General features: G+C 43.5%; 1 protein-coding gene across 4 annotated transcripts in view; it reads right to left on the reverse strand.

The window, feature by feature from the left end:
- The window catches only part of TBC1D30 (TBC1 domain family member 30), a 98,622-nt gene that overhangs the window by 36,722 nt on the left and 44,781 nt on the right, over positions 1-17,119 (reverse strand). For 2 of the 4 annotated variants that reach the window (XM_025202820.1, XM_025202818.1), the window contains exons 1-3: positions 10,749-10,908; positions 1,909-1,970; positions 1,408-1,473 (exon numbers count right to left, since the gene is read on the reverse strand). In XM_025202820.1, the coding sequence (XP_025058605.1) occupies positions 1,408-1,473; positions 1,909-1,970; positions 10,749-10,908 (288 nt within the window). Of the gene's footprint in view, positions 1-1,407; positions 1,474-1,908; positions 1,971-10,748; positions 10,909-17,119 lie in introns of those variants that run through there. The other 2 variants (XM_025202821.1, XM_025202819.1) reach the window with 1 other exon arrangement.

Below are 17,119 nucleotides of genomic sequence, written 5' to 3' on the forward strand. Positions count from 1 at the left end.
AACAGTGAAAGTATAAGCAACATTATAGAGGCATGTATTTTTTCTGGTATCTTTTATTGATCCAACTGTATAGGTGGGAGAGCTATTGAATAAGCTTTTGGGCATCAGGTGCCTTTTCTCAGGCACTTGATGCCCAAAATCTCTCCCAATGACATAGTTGGTTAATAAAAGATATAACAAAATCCTTGCCTCTTGTACATTCCCTGGACCATCACAGCTACAACAACACTAGACCCCCACTACCACATACAGTTACAGTTGTGATGAGGGAGAGGAAGAATGGTTATGTAGCTTGTCTCATTCAAGCCCCCACAGAACATCAGTGAACAGGATCTGTTCATAGTATCATAGGAAACTAGGGCTGGAAGGGACCTCATAAGGTCATCTAAGTCCAGCCCCCTGCTCAAGGCAGAATCATCTCTGACTAAAGCATCCCAATCCAAGTATCTATCTAAGTTGCTCTTGAAAATTTCCAGAGATGAAGATTCCATAGCTTCTCCAGGTGAAAAGATTATGCCCTTATGATTCTTTACTTCCCTCGCCTTTGATTTGAAGGGACAAACTCAAATCCCTCACAGACAAACTTTCAACCTATGAAGCTAAATGGCTTCAGATATTGTTAATCAAGCAGTAAAATTAACTCAGTTTAAAGTTAACTCAGTGATCTCAATGCAACTCACAGTGAGCACTTTTTTACAGCACTAACTCACTGCAGTTTCACATTAATGACAGCCTCCACCTCTGCATATTACTCTTGATGCTCAGCTCTACTACTGTCAGCCATCTGCCTTTCCCTAATCAAATATTTGTGTGACTATTCTTGCCAGCATTATGCCTCCACAACAGTTACCAACTTCAGTTTTATAAAATTTGAAGGCTAGTCTATTGTATGGAGATTTACCCCCAGTGCCAAGCACTGTCTAATGGCACATCTTTACCTGTGGAACCCATTGTTGTAAACAAAAACCTCCTAATCTTTTCCCAGTGTGACCCCACTACTGGATTTATAACCCCACTTCAAGTTGACCTGTGACCCAAACTTCTGGTCCAGGTTAAATTGTTACAACAGAATTTCTGGGGAGCTTCAAACCCCACTTACCATGTGCCATGACCCCATGGCACTGAAAGAGTAAAGAGCTGAGATTTGCAGTGGTACATATTACTTGGGGTACAGGCAGAAGTAACTCCACTGGTGCAAAACCTAGCTTTGCTTCTCTTTGAAACAATGCAACTACACCAGTGGCTGGTCATGGAGATGGCTGTGCACCAGAAAAAATCCCCAGTGCATATAAATCCTAAAACTACCAAGTTTACCTTCAAAGACAGTGGCAATATTGATGTGCATGTTTCTAAGCCTTATGAAGAGGCCAATATAATGTACCTTGTAAAGTGTGAAGATCTACCTACCTTTCTCCTCCATTCCTTTGGTATCCCTGTTGGTAGCCTGGCCACTGATTTGAGAGCATCATGCCACTAACAATACAACATCCAGTAAGAGAAAAATATGGGATTAGCCTAATTCAGTAGCATGGATAAATATTCAATATCACAGGTAAGATGCATTAATTTCATTTCCCACAATTTAGAAATGAAATGCTTAGCTTTAAGATGGATGGATGCAAACTATTAGACTTAACATGGAAGCTTTCTCTAAAGGCAAAATATAATCTATTAATTATTTACCAATATAATAACCAATTTAATTTTTTTTACCACAAAAAGAATTATGAGTAGTCAGATCAAACAAAAATTGCATTATAATTTCCAAATATTAGTGAGAGCAAACCTTTATGTAGTAGCAACTGGTATTCCCACACACAGAGACAGAACAAAGCAATGCTTTGTAATGAGTACACTGGAGAAAAAGTAGTCAGTCATTTAAAAACAAGAGAAAATAAATAGAATTACCTGCTGAAAACCATTTTGACCTAAAGATGGTTCAAGAGTAAATTTCAACTTTGTATCAACCCCTAGAAACAAAAGAAAACAAAAAGGAGGGGAGGGGAAGACAAAACCAAACCATGATTATTATTTGGGAAAGGAAAAATTAAGTCAAGCACAGAAAATATAGAATTTCCAGCTGAACTATGTGCTCCCGGATGACTATATTTCAACCCATTTCTATGAACACTGTTTTCAGTATTGAAGGTGCATGTCAAAACATATCAGTGATGTTTTCATGCAGTGTGTCCAATGTGCTGCTGCAGTTCAACACAACTGTTTTGCTAAAAGTGCAGAAACACTCCACATACTGTAAAACCTAGAAGAATACTATTCACTGGAGTGCTCATTTTGTAGAGTTCTCAAACTCCTCTCCCTTCCTCAATGGACTCTCCATTACAGCAGGAAATACATATCTGATTTTTCTTTCTATATATTTGAGCTTACCAATGTAAAAAAAAAAAAAATGGTTATTCACTTTAACACTGGCACATTAACAAAACTAATATTTCTCATGTTAAATAAGACATAATTGAACTAGACTTTTTAAAGTTTGCCTAATACTCACATTTAAATGTAGTATTAATGACTTTTATAGCCAAATAAAGTCTAATAAATATTAATGTTTTTTTATATAGCTGGCAGATTTATAAACACAATGAATGAAGTGTTAGAATCCCAGGCTTGACCTGAACACATCATAATTGTGGCATTTGGGTTCTACTGCAACAAAACATTAAATAATAATAATACTTCTAATTTGATTTGTCACACATTAAGTTAAGTTATTCCTCAGTCATTTTGAGTGTTGCTGTCCAAACCCAAGGTGCTGAATAATGCAATATTCTATTCTTCACATTCTCTTGCACTACCAAGACACTAGAGCAATGCACACAAAAGAATGAAGCCATTCTTAATATTTTCCCTGCAACATTTAAAGTCACATGTTTGTACTTATACTTTGTATATGGCACCTAGCCTTCCTATATTTTGGACATAACCTTTTCTCTATCTACATAAAGAAGCTAGTCCTGCAAGATAACAAGTGCAAAAAAAATCCCATGTAAATCAATTATTCAGAAAGGCACAACGCTCCTCAAGATCTGACTGTGCGTGCATTGGGAAGAACTGCAGTGGCATTTGCTGCTATTAAGCAGTTAAAGGTTTGTCATTATTTCTATATTAAACTCCTGATGAGAAACTGAGAACATGATTCAGGGAGTAATGTAGCATACAAGGGTCTAGGCTGAATTAGCTTTTTCTAGATACATTTTTAAGGGGAAAGTTAGGTTATTTTCAAGGTGGTTTTTTTAATCTATCTGTAAGAGTAGCATTGGGATGCTTTTGTTTGTTCTGTTCAAAAGCATAGCAGAAGCAGATTTCCTCCCTGAATACTCTATGTGGAAGAAAAATAGAAATATGTATCCTAAATTATGGCCATGTAAATCATGGTGATTAGTTCATGATATATCATAACAAAGTGCTACAACTTTTGCTGTAGTAATATAATATAACATTTTAATATAACATGTCCTAGTAGCAGTCAAAGACAAGGTGAAACAACAGTTTTACAGTTGTTCCTCCCAGCTCAATACTCAAACAGTAAAAGTATTTTTACAAGGCTTGAAGACCCACTTAAAGCCAAGGCTTCTGTAATCCTGTAACTTAGGAAAACCCACAAGCCCAGCTAAGAATGCCAACAAGCATTCCTGGTATAATATAGTCTCAGCTTCAGGCAGACTCTCATCCACCCAATTGCTGGGAGCCCAGACTTGACTAGGGAGCCCAGACATGACAGCAGAGATCACTAAGCCTATCTGAATGAATGGGATCAAATGGCTCCCAGATGTCAGCCAAATGCTTCCAAATAATGGCAGAGAATTAATGAAAATCTAAAGTCAATAGGCATAGAATCATCCTTTGAATACAGAAAGATATGACTTCATAGATTTCATAGACATTAGGACTGGAAGGGACCTTGAAGATCATCAAGTCCAGCCCCCTGCCCCAAGGGCAGGAAGTCAGCTGGGGTCAAAGGATCCCAGCAAGATAAGCATCCAAGCGTTTCTTGAATGAATCTAGAGTAGGTGCCTGTACCACTGCTGGAGGGAGTCTATTCCAGGTCTTAGGGGCTCAGACAGTAAAGAACTTTTTTCTTATGTCCAGCCTAAAATGGTCTTGGAGGAGTTTATGACCATTGGTCCTTGTTTTTCCTTGGGGTGCTCTGGTGAACAGACATTCTCCCAGGTCCTGATGTACACCCCTTACGTACTTATAAGCAGCCACCAGGTCCCCCCTGAGCCTGAGCTTTTCCAAGCTGAAGAGTCCCATGGCTCTCAGCCTCTCTTCATAAAGCCTATTCTCTTGCCCTCTGATCATGCGTGTGGCTCTCCTCTGGACTCTCTCGAGCTTCTCAACATTCTTCTTGAATTGTAGAGCCCAGAATTGGATGCAGTACTCCAGCTATGGCCTCACCAAGGCCAAGTACAGTGGGAGGATGACATCCTGAGATTTACTTGAGAAGCATCTATAAATGCAAGCCAGAGTTTTGTTTGCTTTACCAGCTGTGACATTGCATTGGTGACTCATGTTCATTTTGTGGTCAATCATGACCCCCAAGTCTCTTTCAGCAGTGGTGCTGGCAAACGTAGCACTGTCGAATCTATAAGTATGCTGTGGAGTCCCCCCCCCCAACTGAGGTGGAGTACCTTACATTTATTGGTATTGGACATTATCAGGTTTCTATCTGCACACTTACTTACTAAATTTATTCAAGTCAGCCTGGATCACTAGCCTGTCCTCAGGTGTGGACGCTATGCCCCAAAGTTTAATGTCATTGGCGAACTTAGCCAGTGTGCTTCTGACACCAATGTCCACATCGTTGATAAAGATATTAAAGAGAACCGGTCCAAGGACACAGCCTTGGGGGACACCACTGGTCATGGAGCTCCATAATGATTCACTACCATCAACCACTACTCTCTGGGTCTGACCTTGGAGCCAATTTCTCAGCCATCAGACTATGGTGTAGCCAAGGCCACAGTTGGCCAATTTGTCCATGAGGAGGTCATGGGTCACCAGATCAAAGGCTTTTTTAAAGTCTAGATAATATGACGTCAATCTCTTCTCCCTTGTCCAGGTGATATGCCACCTGGTCATAGAAGATTAAATTGGTCAGGCAAGACCTACCCACGACAAGCCCGCGCTGGCTGACCCTCAGGATGTTGCCCTCAGCCAGCTTATCCCAAAGGACCTCCTTGATAATTTTCTCGAGAATCTTACCAGGGATTGAGGTCAAGGTGATTGGCCTGTAATTCTCGGGATCTACTTTCTGGGGGTTTGCAGACTATATCTAAGGGGTCTGTGAAATAGGATGATCAATCAAAAGCATGTGTATAGCCACACTTACAATTCAAAGGGGTCCACACCTCCATTTGAAATTTCCAAAGGGGTCCACAAATGAAAAGAGGTTGAAAACCACTGAACTAGTCTGTAACCTCTCCAAAATTTCCCAATCAGATTACCGCTGGATCTGTCAGTCTCTTCACAGCAGCTGCTAAAACCTCTCCACCTTACCCGTACTGAGTATTAGCATCTAGGGTGTGTCTGACCAGAAATACGTGTTACATTGTAAAGAAAGAGGACAGAGCAGCTTTATTGGCCAGGGAAAGACCATACTCTTGAAGATTCTTTTACCAACTATAGTCAGATTACTGGTTTAAAAAAATGCTGCTCAGTTTTGTTCCACAGCTTGTTTTTCTACAAGGTTATGTTCACCTGCATATGGGGAAAATAAAAGTAGTCTCTCACGTAATCTTTTGTGCAATCCATCATTAGTCCAGCAACTACAAGGTACAGAAGGACCTTCAAAATTGAGGAAAGAATATTAATATGCTCCCTGGTCTTTGTTTCATAGTTGGTAGGGTCAGAAGGGACTTAAGCAGATCAAGTCTGACCCCCTGCCATGGGCACAAAAGAATGCTGGACTCAGATGACCCCAGCTAGGTGATTGTCTAGCCTCCTTCTGAAGACCCCCCAGGGTAGGAGTGTGCACCACTTCCCTTGGAAGCTGGTTCCAGCTCCTAGCTGCCATGACTGTGAAGTAGTGCCTCCTGATGTCTAGCCTGAACCTACTCTCAGTCAACTTATGGCCATTATTCCTTGTTACTCCCGGTACTGCTCGGGGGAACAGGGACTCTCCCATTGCCTGCTGGTCCCCCTTGACAAGTCTCTAGATGGCCACCAGATCCCCTCTCAGCCTTGGGGAGGCTAAACGGGTTCAGGTGCCACAGCCTCTCCTCACAGGGCCTGCCCTGCTGCCCCGATCATGTGAGTGGCCCTCCTCTGGACCCTCTCGATGCTGGCCACATCCCTCCTGAAGTGTGGCGCTCATAACTAGATGCAGTACTCCAACTGTGGCCTGACCAATGTCACACAGAGGGGGAGGATCACCTCCTTGGACCTATGTATCTATGGATGCATGAGACAAGGTGCGGTTACCCTTCCTGACCGCATCCCCACATTGGCAGCCCATGTTCATCTTGAAATCCAATGCGACTCCAAGAACGTTTTCTGCCTCTGTGCTGATGAGAAGGGAGTTCCCCAGCCTGTAGGTATGCTGCTGGTTCTTCCTCCCCAGGTGCAGTACCTTGCACTTGTCAGTATTGAATCCCATCCTATTCTCATCCGCCCACCTCTGTAACCTGTCCAGATCTAGTTGTAGCCTGTCCCTCTCTTCTAGCATGCCCACTTCTCCCCACATCTTAGTGTCATCCGCGAATTTGAACAAGGTGCTTTTCACCCCCTCGTCCAAGTCACCGATGAAGATGTTGAACAGTGCGGGTCCGAGGACCGAGCCCTGGCGAACCCCACTGCCCACATCCCTCCAAGTTGAAAATGACCTGTCCACCACCACTCTCTGGGTGCAGCCCTCCAGCCAGTTTGTGAACCATCTGACTGTGTAGGCGTCAACACCACTGTCGCCTAATTTTTTAAATGAGAATTGGGTGAGAGAGTGTCGAAGATGATCATGATAAAAGCAGTAATCCTAACTACAGCACTACTGCGTATCCTGCTACATTTCCCTTTGGCTTATGATGTCCAAAGGAGGGCTCTCACCAAAGTCCACCTACCTGCTTTGGGCCAGATACTTACCTCAATTTTTTTTTTGTATTCAGTCAGTCTCTAGTGGTTATTACCTTGTCTGGAAGGTTTCCTCTCTTTCTCACTCTGCTTTCTCTACTAAGACAGTCATATCACTTCGGCCAGCTGGCTGAAGCCCACCACAACGTTTTGATGGAACATTCTGCACACCCATGATCTCTCCTGCCACGACTTGTTGTTAAGGGAGAAAAGAAATGCCTGGACATGTGGCTTTTGATGTTGTTGGTCTTGATATCTGCCTCAGTGTAGTGAGGGTTCCACCAACCCTTACACCCTCACCTGTTCCACTGGGTCTTAATTCACAGTCTGTATAGTCAGCCTCAGAGCTGTCTAGACACTTCTTATGTCTCTGGGTCTTGATCCTGGTTATCCTCCACCAGGCTTGAATCAATACAAGGAACTGACTTGTATTTTACCAGTTTTTTCTGGCCTATTGTCCAGATAGTTGCATCTCACTATCCTGCTATATCTGGGAGGTATCCTCTCCCACTTCAAAGAAAAGAGAAAAGAAAACAAACTTTGACTTCTTCCTGCCCTTATAGTCTTGTTCAGGGTTTCTTCTCTGTCAGCTCCCTCAACAGAGCTGCCTCTCTGAAAACCCTTCCTAATTGCTCCCTCTGTGCCTTCAGTCATCCCTGCCACCTCTCTGACTGAGTCAGCAACTTCTGGTTCCGGGTATCCCTCACTTGCCTGCTCCGGGTCCCTTTTTATATTGGAGCTCATGTTTCCTCCACCTCCCCTGCAGAAGCACTGGGAAAAGAAGGATCCCTGCATGGCTCTTTGCAGCCTTGGGGCTGGGGTGGCTGCTTGCATCTCTGGTGAGTTAATCTTTGTCCCCGATGGCTCTTCTCTTTCCTTACATATGAAAACTCCAAATCAACAGCTAATCTACTGCTAGATATGGGACTATGATGTTCATGGTTACTCCTCTTTTTCACTCCTTTGCCCTGTCCTGTCTTGGGGTGCAGGACAAGTGTAGGAGCTGCAAGCAGAAATGTGTGTCAGGACTTGCAGCTCATCCAAAAAGTCTGTCAGAAGAATGGCAGTGTCTGGAATATTAGAAGGCTCTTGCTGGGGTCAGCCAGTACGGGACCCATAGATTGGGACCTACCAAATTCACAGAGGCTGCCTCCAGATTTCACAATCCTGGTGCAGCTTCAGGCACCCTTTCTGTAGTGGAGCACAATGCCCCACCACACACACACACACACACACACACACACACACACACACCTCTGACTGGTTGAGGGGCCCTGGAAGTCCTGCCCCTCCCCAGAGACAGACAGAGGTGGGCATCTGTCAATCTCTGAAGAGGGGCAGACTTCTGGGGCCCCTTGGCCAGAGGCATGCGCAGGGACCTGCTGCAAAAACCTCCTCCCCTCTTCCCTCTCTCCCCGCACATAGCTCCCTTTCTCTCCCCCTCCCTGCTTGCTGGCCATTTCCCCACTTTTTCACAGTCCCCATGCTTTTTTTGTGGGACCTACCAGATTCATGGTTTCCATGAAAATCATGAAGTTGGTAGGTCCCTACTCATAGAACAGCCAGGACCATGGGCTGTGAAGTCTGTTGTAAAGAAATCTGCTTAAAGTAACTAGAAGCCCCATGTAACTACACCATTGTATCCCTGAGAACTATGTAATGTTGCTACACTAAGCAAACGCCTTTCCAACATAGCCAGAGACCTACCAAAATTGTTTTCAAATACAGATGCAGTCTAGGTAAATTGAACATACAAATGGCTTTGCATTTGAGTGCCAGGATGACACATGATATACACACAAACACATAAAACTGGAAATTCTATATTCCATGTTGTTCTTGGCATTGCTTTATGTTTTAATACTGATCTATAGGACTTCTATTAAAATGTAATAAAAACTCTAGGGTGACCAGTAGACAGAGGATCAATGTTTAGTCATGAGTGGCTGTTTATACATTAAATTATAAAGTATTCGTATTTACAATATTTTACTAAAAATAAAATAATTATTTGTATTATCAGCATTTTAAGCAGGAACATTTTGGTAGTAAGTATGTTTGGGTAGCCAACAGTTAGAAGTCACCGTAGAATTTAAAACAAGATGAAAGGCCACTTCCCAAAACTGGTCCCAGTTCTTATTGGTTCCCTAAGTGGTTACTTAAAGATTTCATTCTAAAACTGAAACAGCAGCCAGGAAAAAGAGAGAGAGAAAAAAAGCAGCTCTATAATTGATGCCTATCCCTGTAAAAAGAAGTCCTTTAGACAATACACCAGCACAGACAAAGGAGTTTCAATGGGTGAAACAAAGGATTTTCCCCAGGTCAATTTCTACCAGAATTGGTGGGGAAAGGTAGAGAGTAAGCTCCAAGTTCACTTACTAAGTGGTACAAAAAGCAGAGGAGGGGAAAGGGGATGGTGCAAAAAGAGAAAGGTGACCTGCAGGATGCATTAGGCTGGGCTTGGGAGGAGAAGGAACTTACCACTAGAGCACATTGTTGATGATGTCAGGGCACAAAGAGGATACTTACACAGGCCCATCATGTAACAGAAGTGGCACACTACCTCCCAGGGGAGGTTTCAGGATTGACTGACAGCAACCGTTCCCATACCAGGAGGCTCTGCCATTGGCCAGTGGGTCTGGGAATGTCCCTTCTAGTCTAGGATCTGTTCTCAAGACTGCCTTGACCCATACCCATTTTTTCCTAAAAATAGGTCCAAAGGAACCTCAGATACATGTTAATGCAGCCATTTCCATTGTCTCACTATGCTGCTCTCTAGCACCTTTCATCCTGGGATGGCAAAGTGCTTTCAGTGCATCTATTAGAGATGCATATCATTTACATGAAAAATCAATACAGTAAAGCTGACATTTTCACATGGATTAGAATCAAGACACAACGTACTCTTCAAGAACCATCCCCCCCACACACACACACACTGTAGCTAGTGCAATCTCAAAGGACACTGCAATTTGCTGCTGATGTGGTTAGACCACAGCATTTAGGGATGTTTACCATCACACTTCTGCTGTTGCTATCACACTGAGGAAGACAGGAAGAGACCATTCACCTATCATTATTCAAACACAAGCAACACAAACAAGATTTTTACGATAGATGCAAACCCTGGCAGGCTTGACAGCACAGTGCAATTACTGCATTGCACAGAGATGTGCCTCTTTATAGATAAAGCCCTGCACAGTGCTGGAGCTGATGCTGGCAAGGAGCAGCCATTTGTCTGGAGCACGTCACTGAAATATATGCCTGAGGCACACCAGCTCCCTTCCCTACTGAGTGCTGAAGCCCACCAGAGCAGTATCCACCCCAAAATCCCCAACATACCAGTTCCTACCTGGGGATTTCATCTTTATCTTGCCACCGTCTTACAAGAAGCTCCTGTCCATAAAGAAAAACAGAAGCCTTTGCCCCTCTCCCCAGCCCCACATCCCAGTCTAGTTGAACACAGATTATGTGATTAAGGCTCTGGGAAAGGCTGCACTTCCCCTGTCAGGGTTAAGCATGGCTAAAAGCATTAGGAAACAGCCACATGCACCATCCACAAAGCGCCACATTCAAACAAAAATAAGACCTGTGAAATCAGAAGGAAACAGGGAGAAAAGACTACTGATGTTCTTCTGTCTGCATGTGCCCCAGACCAACGTTACCTGGTTCCAAGGTGCAGAGCAGGCGAGGAGCAGTCCTGGAAATGCAGCTCCTCTTCTTCAAAACATTGCTCAGGATGTTGCCCACACCACCTCCTGTATTTTGCCTCTTTAAACATCTTCCCCCACGTCTCAGGGAGCCTGTCAGCTTGTCCTGCCTCATGAGTGACTACCAGGCTTTGATAAACCATCCAGTCTCTATGCCAGCAGCTGCCTCTCCCCTGCAGGTGCTGCTCCGCTCCCCCAATGACGTAAATTCAGATGGAGTTTTGCTTTACTGGCAGCTCTCAAATGCTTTAGTTTGTCCAGAATGGAGAGGTTCAAGTCTCTCCCAGACAAGGGATTAGTGCTGCCGTGTTTGGGAGGCACTGCAAGGAGGAAAGGTGCAGGAGGTTGATGCGTGTTGTAGGAGCTCAGCTCTCTTTGCAGGAGGACATCTGCAGTGCAGAGACAGAAAAGTCGAAGTGCAGAAAAAGAAGAAGGAAAAAAATGCTGCTCCCGCCCACAATGCCATCATCACTGACTGAAAATTCAGCAGTTTCCTCCTCCTCCTCCACCATCACCACCTAGGAGTGAGCAGGCAGTATTCTGAAGGAAGCAGCGGCTTGATAGAAAAATAAATGCATCCCAATAGAAACTAGATTACAGCATCCATGAAAGAGCTTGTGAGAGCGACAAGAAGGGTTTTAGCTTTGAGGAGGGGCAGCACCACCAAACTCAGAATATTCAGCATATTATACAGTCTTTTAAAAGAGGCTGCTGCTCACTCCATTTTGCAAATAGATCATCTAGCACAGGCAAGAATTACACATTTAAGTACAGCTCTATTTCCTGGGAGTAGCCAAGCCTGCTGTTTTTTGTAAAGGCTTAACAGCAGGACTATACCTTTACAAAGCCAATTTTAACGTGTTTTGTTTTTATTTTTATATTTTTTACACTAGGTTTCAATCTACATGTATAGAAGCACATATAGCATGTATTGTATTATCACCCATTGCTCACAGCCCTGCTGAGGAAGACAGCCATATGTGCTGCAATAACTTAGAGCAGAAAGGGGATGAAGGATGCTGCGCGAAACTCTTTCCTCTAAAACAGTGACATCAGGCGCAGCAGTTCAGTGCCAGTAGTAGGGAATGCTAGCAGAACTGTCAGAAGGTTCTGCTCAATTGCCTCATTTTTCATACTTAGCACAGATATTTTATATAAATGTGATATTCTCCTTGAAACTCCCATGAATCAGAGCTGAAACCTAGTTCATTCCTAGGGCGGTACATCAAATACTAAATAGGCAGGCTGAATTCTGGCCAACTGTATTGAAGAGGTGCATTTTCAAACTTAAATTCACTTCTACCCAACATTTTAAGAGGATTTACTACACAAATAAGGAGTAACTCCACAGACTGTCACTTTCAAGCCAGAGACTGACAGCTAGAGAAAGATAATCTTTGAGACACCAATGGCACATACAATCCCTGCTGTTTTGCTTCTATGAACATTTTAGAAACAATTTAGTCAATCTTAAACCAGAGTTCCCAGTATTTTAAAGTACACACACCTACTTCTGAGCCTACTTGCTGGTTGCTGTTGTGGTTTTGTAACGGCAGTTTACTATTTTAAAAAAAAAAAAAGTTTCCATCATTCCAAAAAGAACAGAGAAACTGATTGTACCTGAACACCGAAGCCAGTTACATGTAACATGCTTTCAAATGCACAAATAAACTGAAAAAGAGGGGGAAAAATCATCTTAGCAGCTACTACTAAAATTCCAGTTTGATTTTGATTGTTTTCCCCCCTTAAAGGGCTTTTTTCTTCTTTTTTGGTTTTCTATAAATTCACTAGTTTTAGGATGCTAGATCGTATGTTAAACAGATAATTGTGTTTGTATATCTGGTTCTTTTTTTTAAATGGGTGACCCTTGTCTACCGATGTATGGATGATTCAGAATCATTTTTTTTCTGTGCCAGCTGGAGGAGATTATTTAGGACCAAAGCATTAAATCTGAAATGTATTGGTCTACCTGGATACTGCAGGTACAGCACCAATAGCAGAGTCACAGTATTTCCCAGTAAATATATAGAAACAACCATAAAAAGTCTCTCTTTCTTCCTACTCCTCCTGAAGCTATGTATATAAGTAGGTCAATTCAACACCACATAGTTTAACTGCATATTCTTGGCCAAAATATCCATACGTACAGCCTAAATTTCTGACTGACCCTTACAGGGTATTAGTCATTCTATAAAACTAAATACAGGTAACACTCCATTTTAAAATCATTACAATGTCTCAATACTTGCTGCCTCCATACTAGCAAATTGAATTGGCAACTAACCCAGTGTCCTTATAAGCAACATTTATTCTTTGTTGACCCCTGACATCCTTATATAAGTTGGTCTCCGAGACCCTAGAGAAATTCTGCAGCAGCCTTTAACCCCAAACAGCAGACAAAAAAAAAAAATGAAGAATGCCTTGCATTAAAAAGCTTGTCTACTCTATCCTAACTATACAGTTGGCCCAATAAAAGGTATCAATAACCCAAAGAAATTCTTGTCTCTTGAAAAAAAATGAATACAGCCCTACTTAACAGGTTCGATGACAAAGAAAATCACAAACTGGAACACAAAATGGATGCTAGTGATTTAGCTAAGTCTCTTACCAACACCAAGTACCTAATTATTGAAAAATAAAAGCTTACGTTCTGCATATGTGTATAGCATTGGTCCCTTTCCACTCATCAGGAAAGGCTTCTTACTTGTCAGTAAATGCTGTCCAGAGCAAACAGTAATCCACTCTCCTGCCATAAATAGCTATCCATAAATAGTATGGAAGGACACCAGCAACCAGATAGTGTTATTTTTTTTATAAGTTTGTGGTATAAATTTATTTTGGAGAAATAAAGGGCAGTTCCAGCAAGAAAGTGTATTTATGCTGATATCATTTATTATCATATTCCTTTTGCAGTTTTCTGAATGTAAAAACTACCAGGAGAAATGGGACAACATGTATGAATATTAATAGAAGTGGCTGCACTGTGTTGACCTCACATGGTGGTAGTGATGAGGCTTCTCCAATGTAGGCAAGAACAGGAAGCATTTTACAAGCATTGCAGGTGGCTGAACGAGTGCTAACAATTTTTCTCTCTGCTGCAGACAGGCCCCTAACCTACTGAAGCTTCAAATTTTTCCATTTGTAAAGATATAGACATTTCATTTACCCCAGGAAGTAGTGGGAGGGATGAGTGATATTTGTAAGGTATAAAAATTAAGTGCAGCCACTGGCAGAAGCAGAAATGAAATTTAAATGTTCTTGGCTCCCAGCCCCATGCAGAATCCACCAATCTTAGACAATAAGGACTCTAGAAACTGTCCCGTTTTCCAAGTGCTTTAGGAAACCTTTCAGCAGTACCTGCAGGCTTCCTAAAGTCTGTTCCTATACTGTGATCATACTATGAAAGCTGAGGATTTGCTGGAATGTACAGCTTGCCTGTCAAAATGTATTAATTCTCTGCTTGCCAACCTACCATCACTTCTCCAAAATCAGCCAAGACTATTTTCCAACTCCAAATTTCTTCACATAGTGGAAAAGGATAAAAAAACCCCTATGTTTTATGTTCTTATATCATGAATTATCAGAGGTGTCCTAGACTTTTTTAGAATAATTCTACCACAACCTTAAACACTAAATGCAATTTAGTAAACATTTAATGCATGATTCTGCAGTGACATTAATCAGAACAAAGTAGAAATCTTCGACCATGGGATGCTGTTCCAAGAAGATGGCTTGCTAGGAAGAGATGGGACCCACCTGATGAAGAGAGGGAGGAGCATCTTCACAGACAGGGTCACTAACCTAGTGAGGAGGGCTTTAAACTATGTTTGCTGGGAGATGGAGAACAAATCCCTGAGGTAAGTGGGGAAGCAGAAGCAGGAGAGGGCAACAGGGGAGGCCTCATTCTTCCTGAGAAAGTAGAGCAATTGGCTAGTCACCTCAGGGGTCTGTACACAAATGCACAGAGCCTGGGAAACAAGTAGGAAAAAACTGGAAGTCCTTGCACAGTCAAGAAACTATGATATGATTGGAAGAACAGAGACTTGGTTGGACAGCTCGCATGACTGGAGCACTGTTAGGGATGGGTACAAACTATTCAAGAAGGACAGGCAGGGGAGAAGAGGAAGAGGAATTGTCCTGTATGTAAAAGAGCTGTATGATTGCTCAGAGCTCCAGTATGAAATTGGAGATAGGCCTGTTGAAAGTCTCCGGGTTAAGGTTAGAGGGGAGAGCAACAAGAGTGATGTTCACAGATTCATAGAAGTAGGGTCTAAGGGGACCTGAGCAGATCATCAAGTCCAACCCCCTGCCCTGGGCAGGAATGAATACTGGGGTCATATGACCCCTAATAAGTTTAAGCTCATATGACCCCAACTAGGTAGTTATCAAGCCTCCTTTTAAAGACCCCTAAAGTAGGAGCCAGCACCACTTTCCTTGGAAGCTGGTTGCAGATTCTGGCTGCCCTGACTGTGAAGTAGTGCCTCCTGATGTCTAGCCTGAACCTACTCTCAGTCAACTTGTAGCCATTATTCCTTGTTACTCTGGGAGGTGCTCAGGGGAACAGGGTCTCACTCAATCTCCTCTGGTCCCCCCTGGTAAGTTTATAGATGGCTGTTAGATCCCCTCTCAGCCTTCTCTTGTGAAGGCTGAACAGGTTAAGGTCCCATAGCCTCTCCTCGTACAGCCTGCCCTGCTGCCCCTGATCATGTGAATGGCCCTCCTCTGGACCCTCTTGATGCTGGCCTCATCCCTCCTGAAGTGCGGTGCCCAGAACTGAACACAGTACTCCAACTGTGGCCTAACCAGTGTCGCACAGAGGAGGAGAATCACCTCCTTGGACCTGCTCATGATGCATCTGTGGATACATGACCAGGTGCGGTTAGCCTTGCTGACCGCGTCCTCACGTTGGCAGCCCATGTTCATTTTAGAATGGATAATGACTCCAAGATCTCTTTCTGCCACTGTGCTTTCGAGAAGGGAGATCCCCAGCCTATTTGTTGATTGACACCAGTGGTTTGTGGATGAGGCTGTAGGGAAGGAGGAGACCTCATTAGCGCCTTGGGCACTTCATAAACAGTCAAAGGGGCCTAGTGTACCAGCGTGTGCAGGTGTATAGGGCCAGTCGCTCAGAGATGGCTGCAGGACTTTTAAGCTGGGCCCCAGTGGGGGAAACTTGGCTAGCAGCCCGAGTTAAAAGAAAGGGTGTCCTGGGACAGTGGGAGTTCGCGGCTGCTGCGCAGCCATAGACTTGCGGCCTGTTGGCCCATGTCCAGTAGACAGGCCTCTGGGCCAGAGAGCCTGGGCTCCATATTGGAAGTAGAAGGAGGGCCACGAGCTCCAAGATTAAAGAGCTAGAGTCTTGGAGTCAAACCCTATCTGGTGGGTTTAGACTGGTAGGCCTAGCTAGAGAAAGACGGGGGACAAGAGAACCCCAGCACTGAATTACAACAGGCAGTCTCCCGCTTGTAAGAACATCTAAATAATATTTACATCAAGACGTGGCAGGGGTGAAGGTGGGGCACATGACTTATGAGGAGAGGCTGAGGGAACTGGGTTTCTGTAGTCTGCAGATGAGAAGACTGAGGGGGGATTTGATAGCAGCCTTTAATTATTAATCTGAAGGGTGATTCCCAAGATGATGGAGCTAAACTGTGCTCAGTGGTGACAGATGACAGAACAAGAAGCAATAGTCTCAAGTGGCAGTGCAAAACATCTAGGTTGGATATTAGGAAAAACTCTTACTAGGAGGGTAGTGAAGCACTGGAACAAGTTACCTAGAGAGGTGTGGAATTTAAGGCCCAGCTGGGGTTTAAGGCCCAGGTTGACAAAACCCTGGCTGTACTGATGTAGCTGGAGCTGGTCCTGCTTTGAGCAGGAGGTTGGACTAGATGACCTCCTGAGGTCCCTTCCAACCCTAATTTTCTATGATTCTATGAAATACAACCAAGGGTTATCTGCTAGGGCTGCGCGAAACTTCAGCAGCCATTTCATTTCAGAGGTGATTTGGCCCATTCTGGCGCCTGAAACACCAAATCCAAAACAAAATGGAAGGCTCCGAAACATTAACTTAACGAAACCATCTGAAACATTTTGGAGATGTTTCATAAAATTTTGGAGTTTTGGAGCTGGCTTGCAGAGAAACAGAAACTAAGAAGAGGGAGGGGGAAGGATTGCTCTGATATTGACATCTGTAGTTGGTCAGTGTCTGTGATCTTTCCTTGAGGTTCCTTCCAATCCCAGTGTTCTGGGGGAGGGACGACAGCCTGCTGTCATCCCTCAGCAGATCTGGGGGCCCGCGTGGGATGACAGCATGCTGCCGCTGCTGG

Source organism: Alligator sinensis, unplaced genomic scaffold, assembly GCF_000455745.1.
Source record: "Alligator sinensis unplaced genomic scaffold, ASM45574v1 scaffold65_1, whole genome shotgun sequence".
In the NCBI taxonomy this organism is placed as follows: Eukaryota; Metazoa; Chordata; order Crocodylia; family Alligatoridae; genus Alligator; species Alligator sinensis.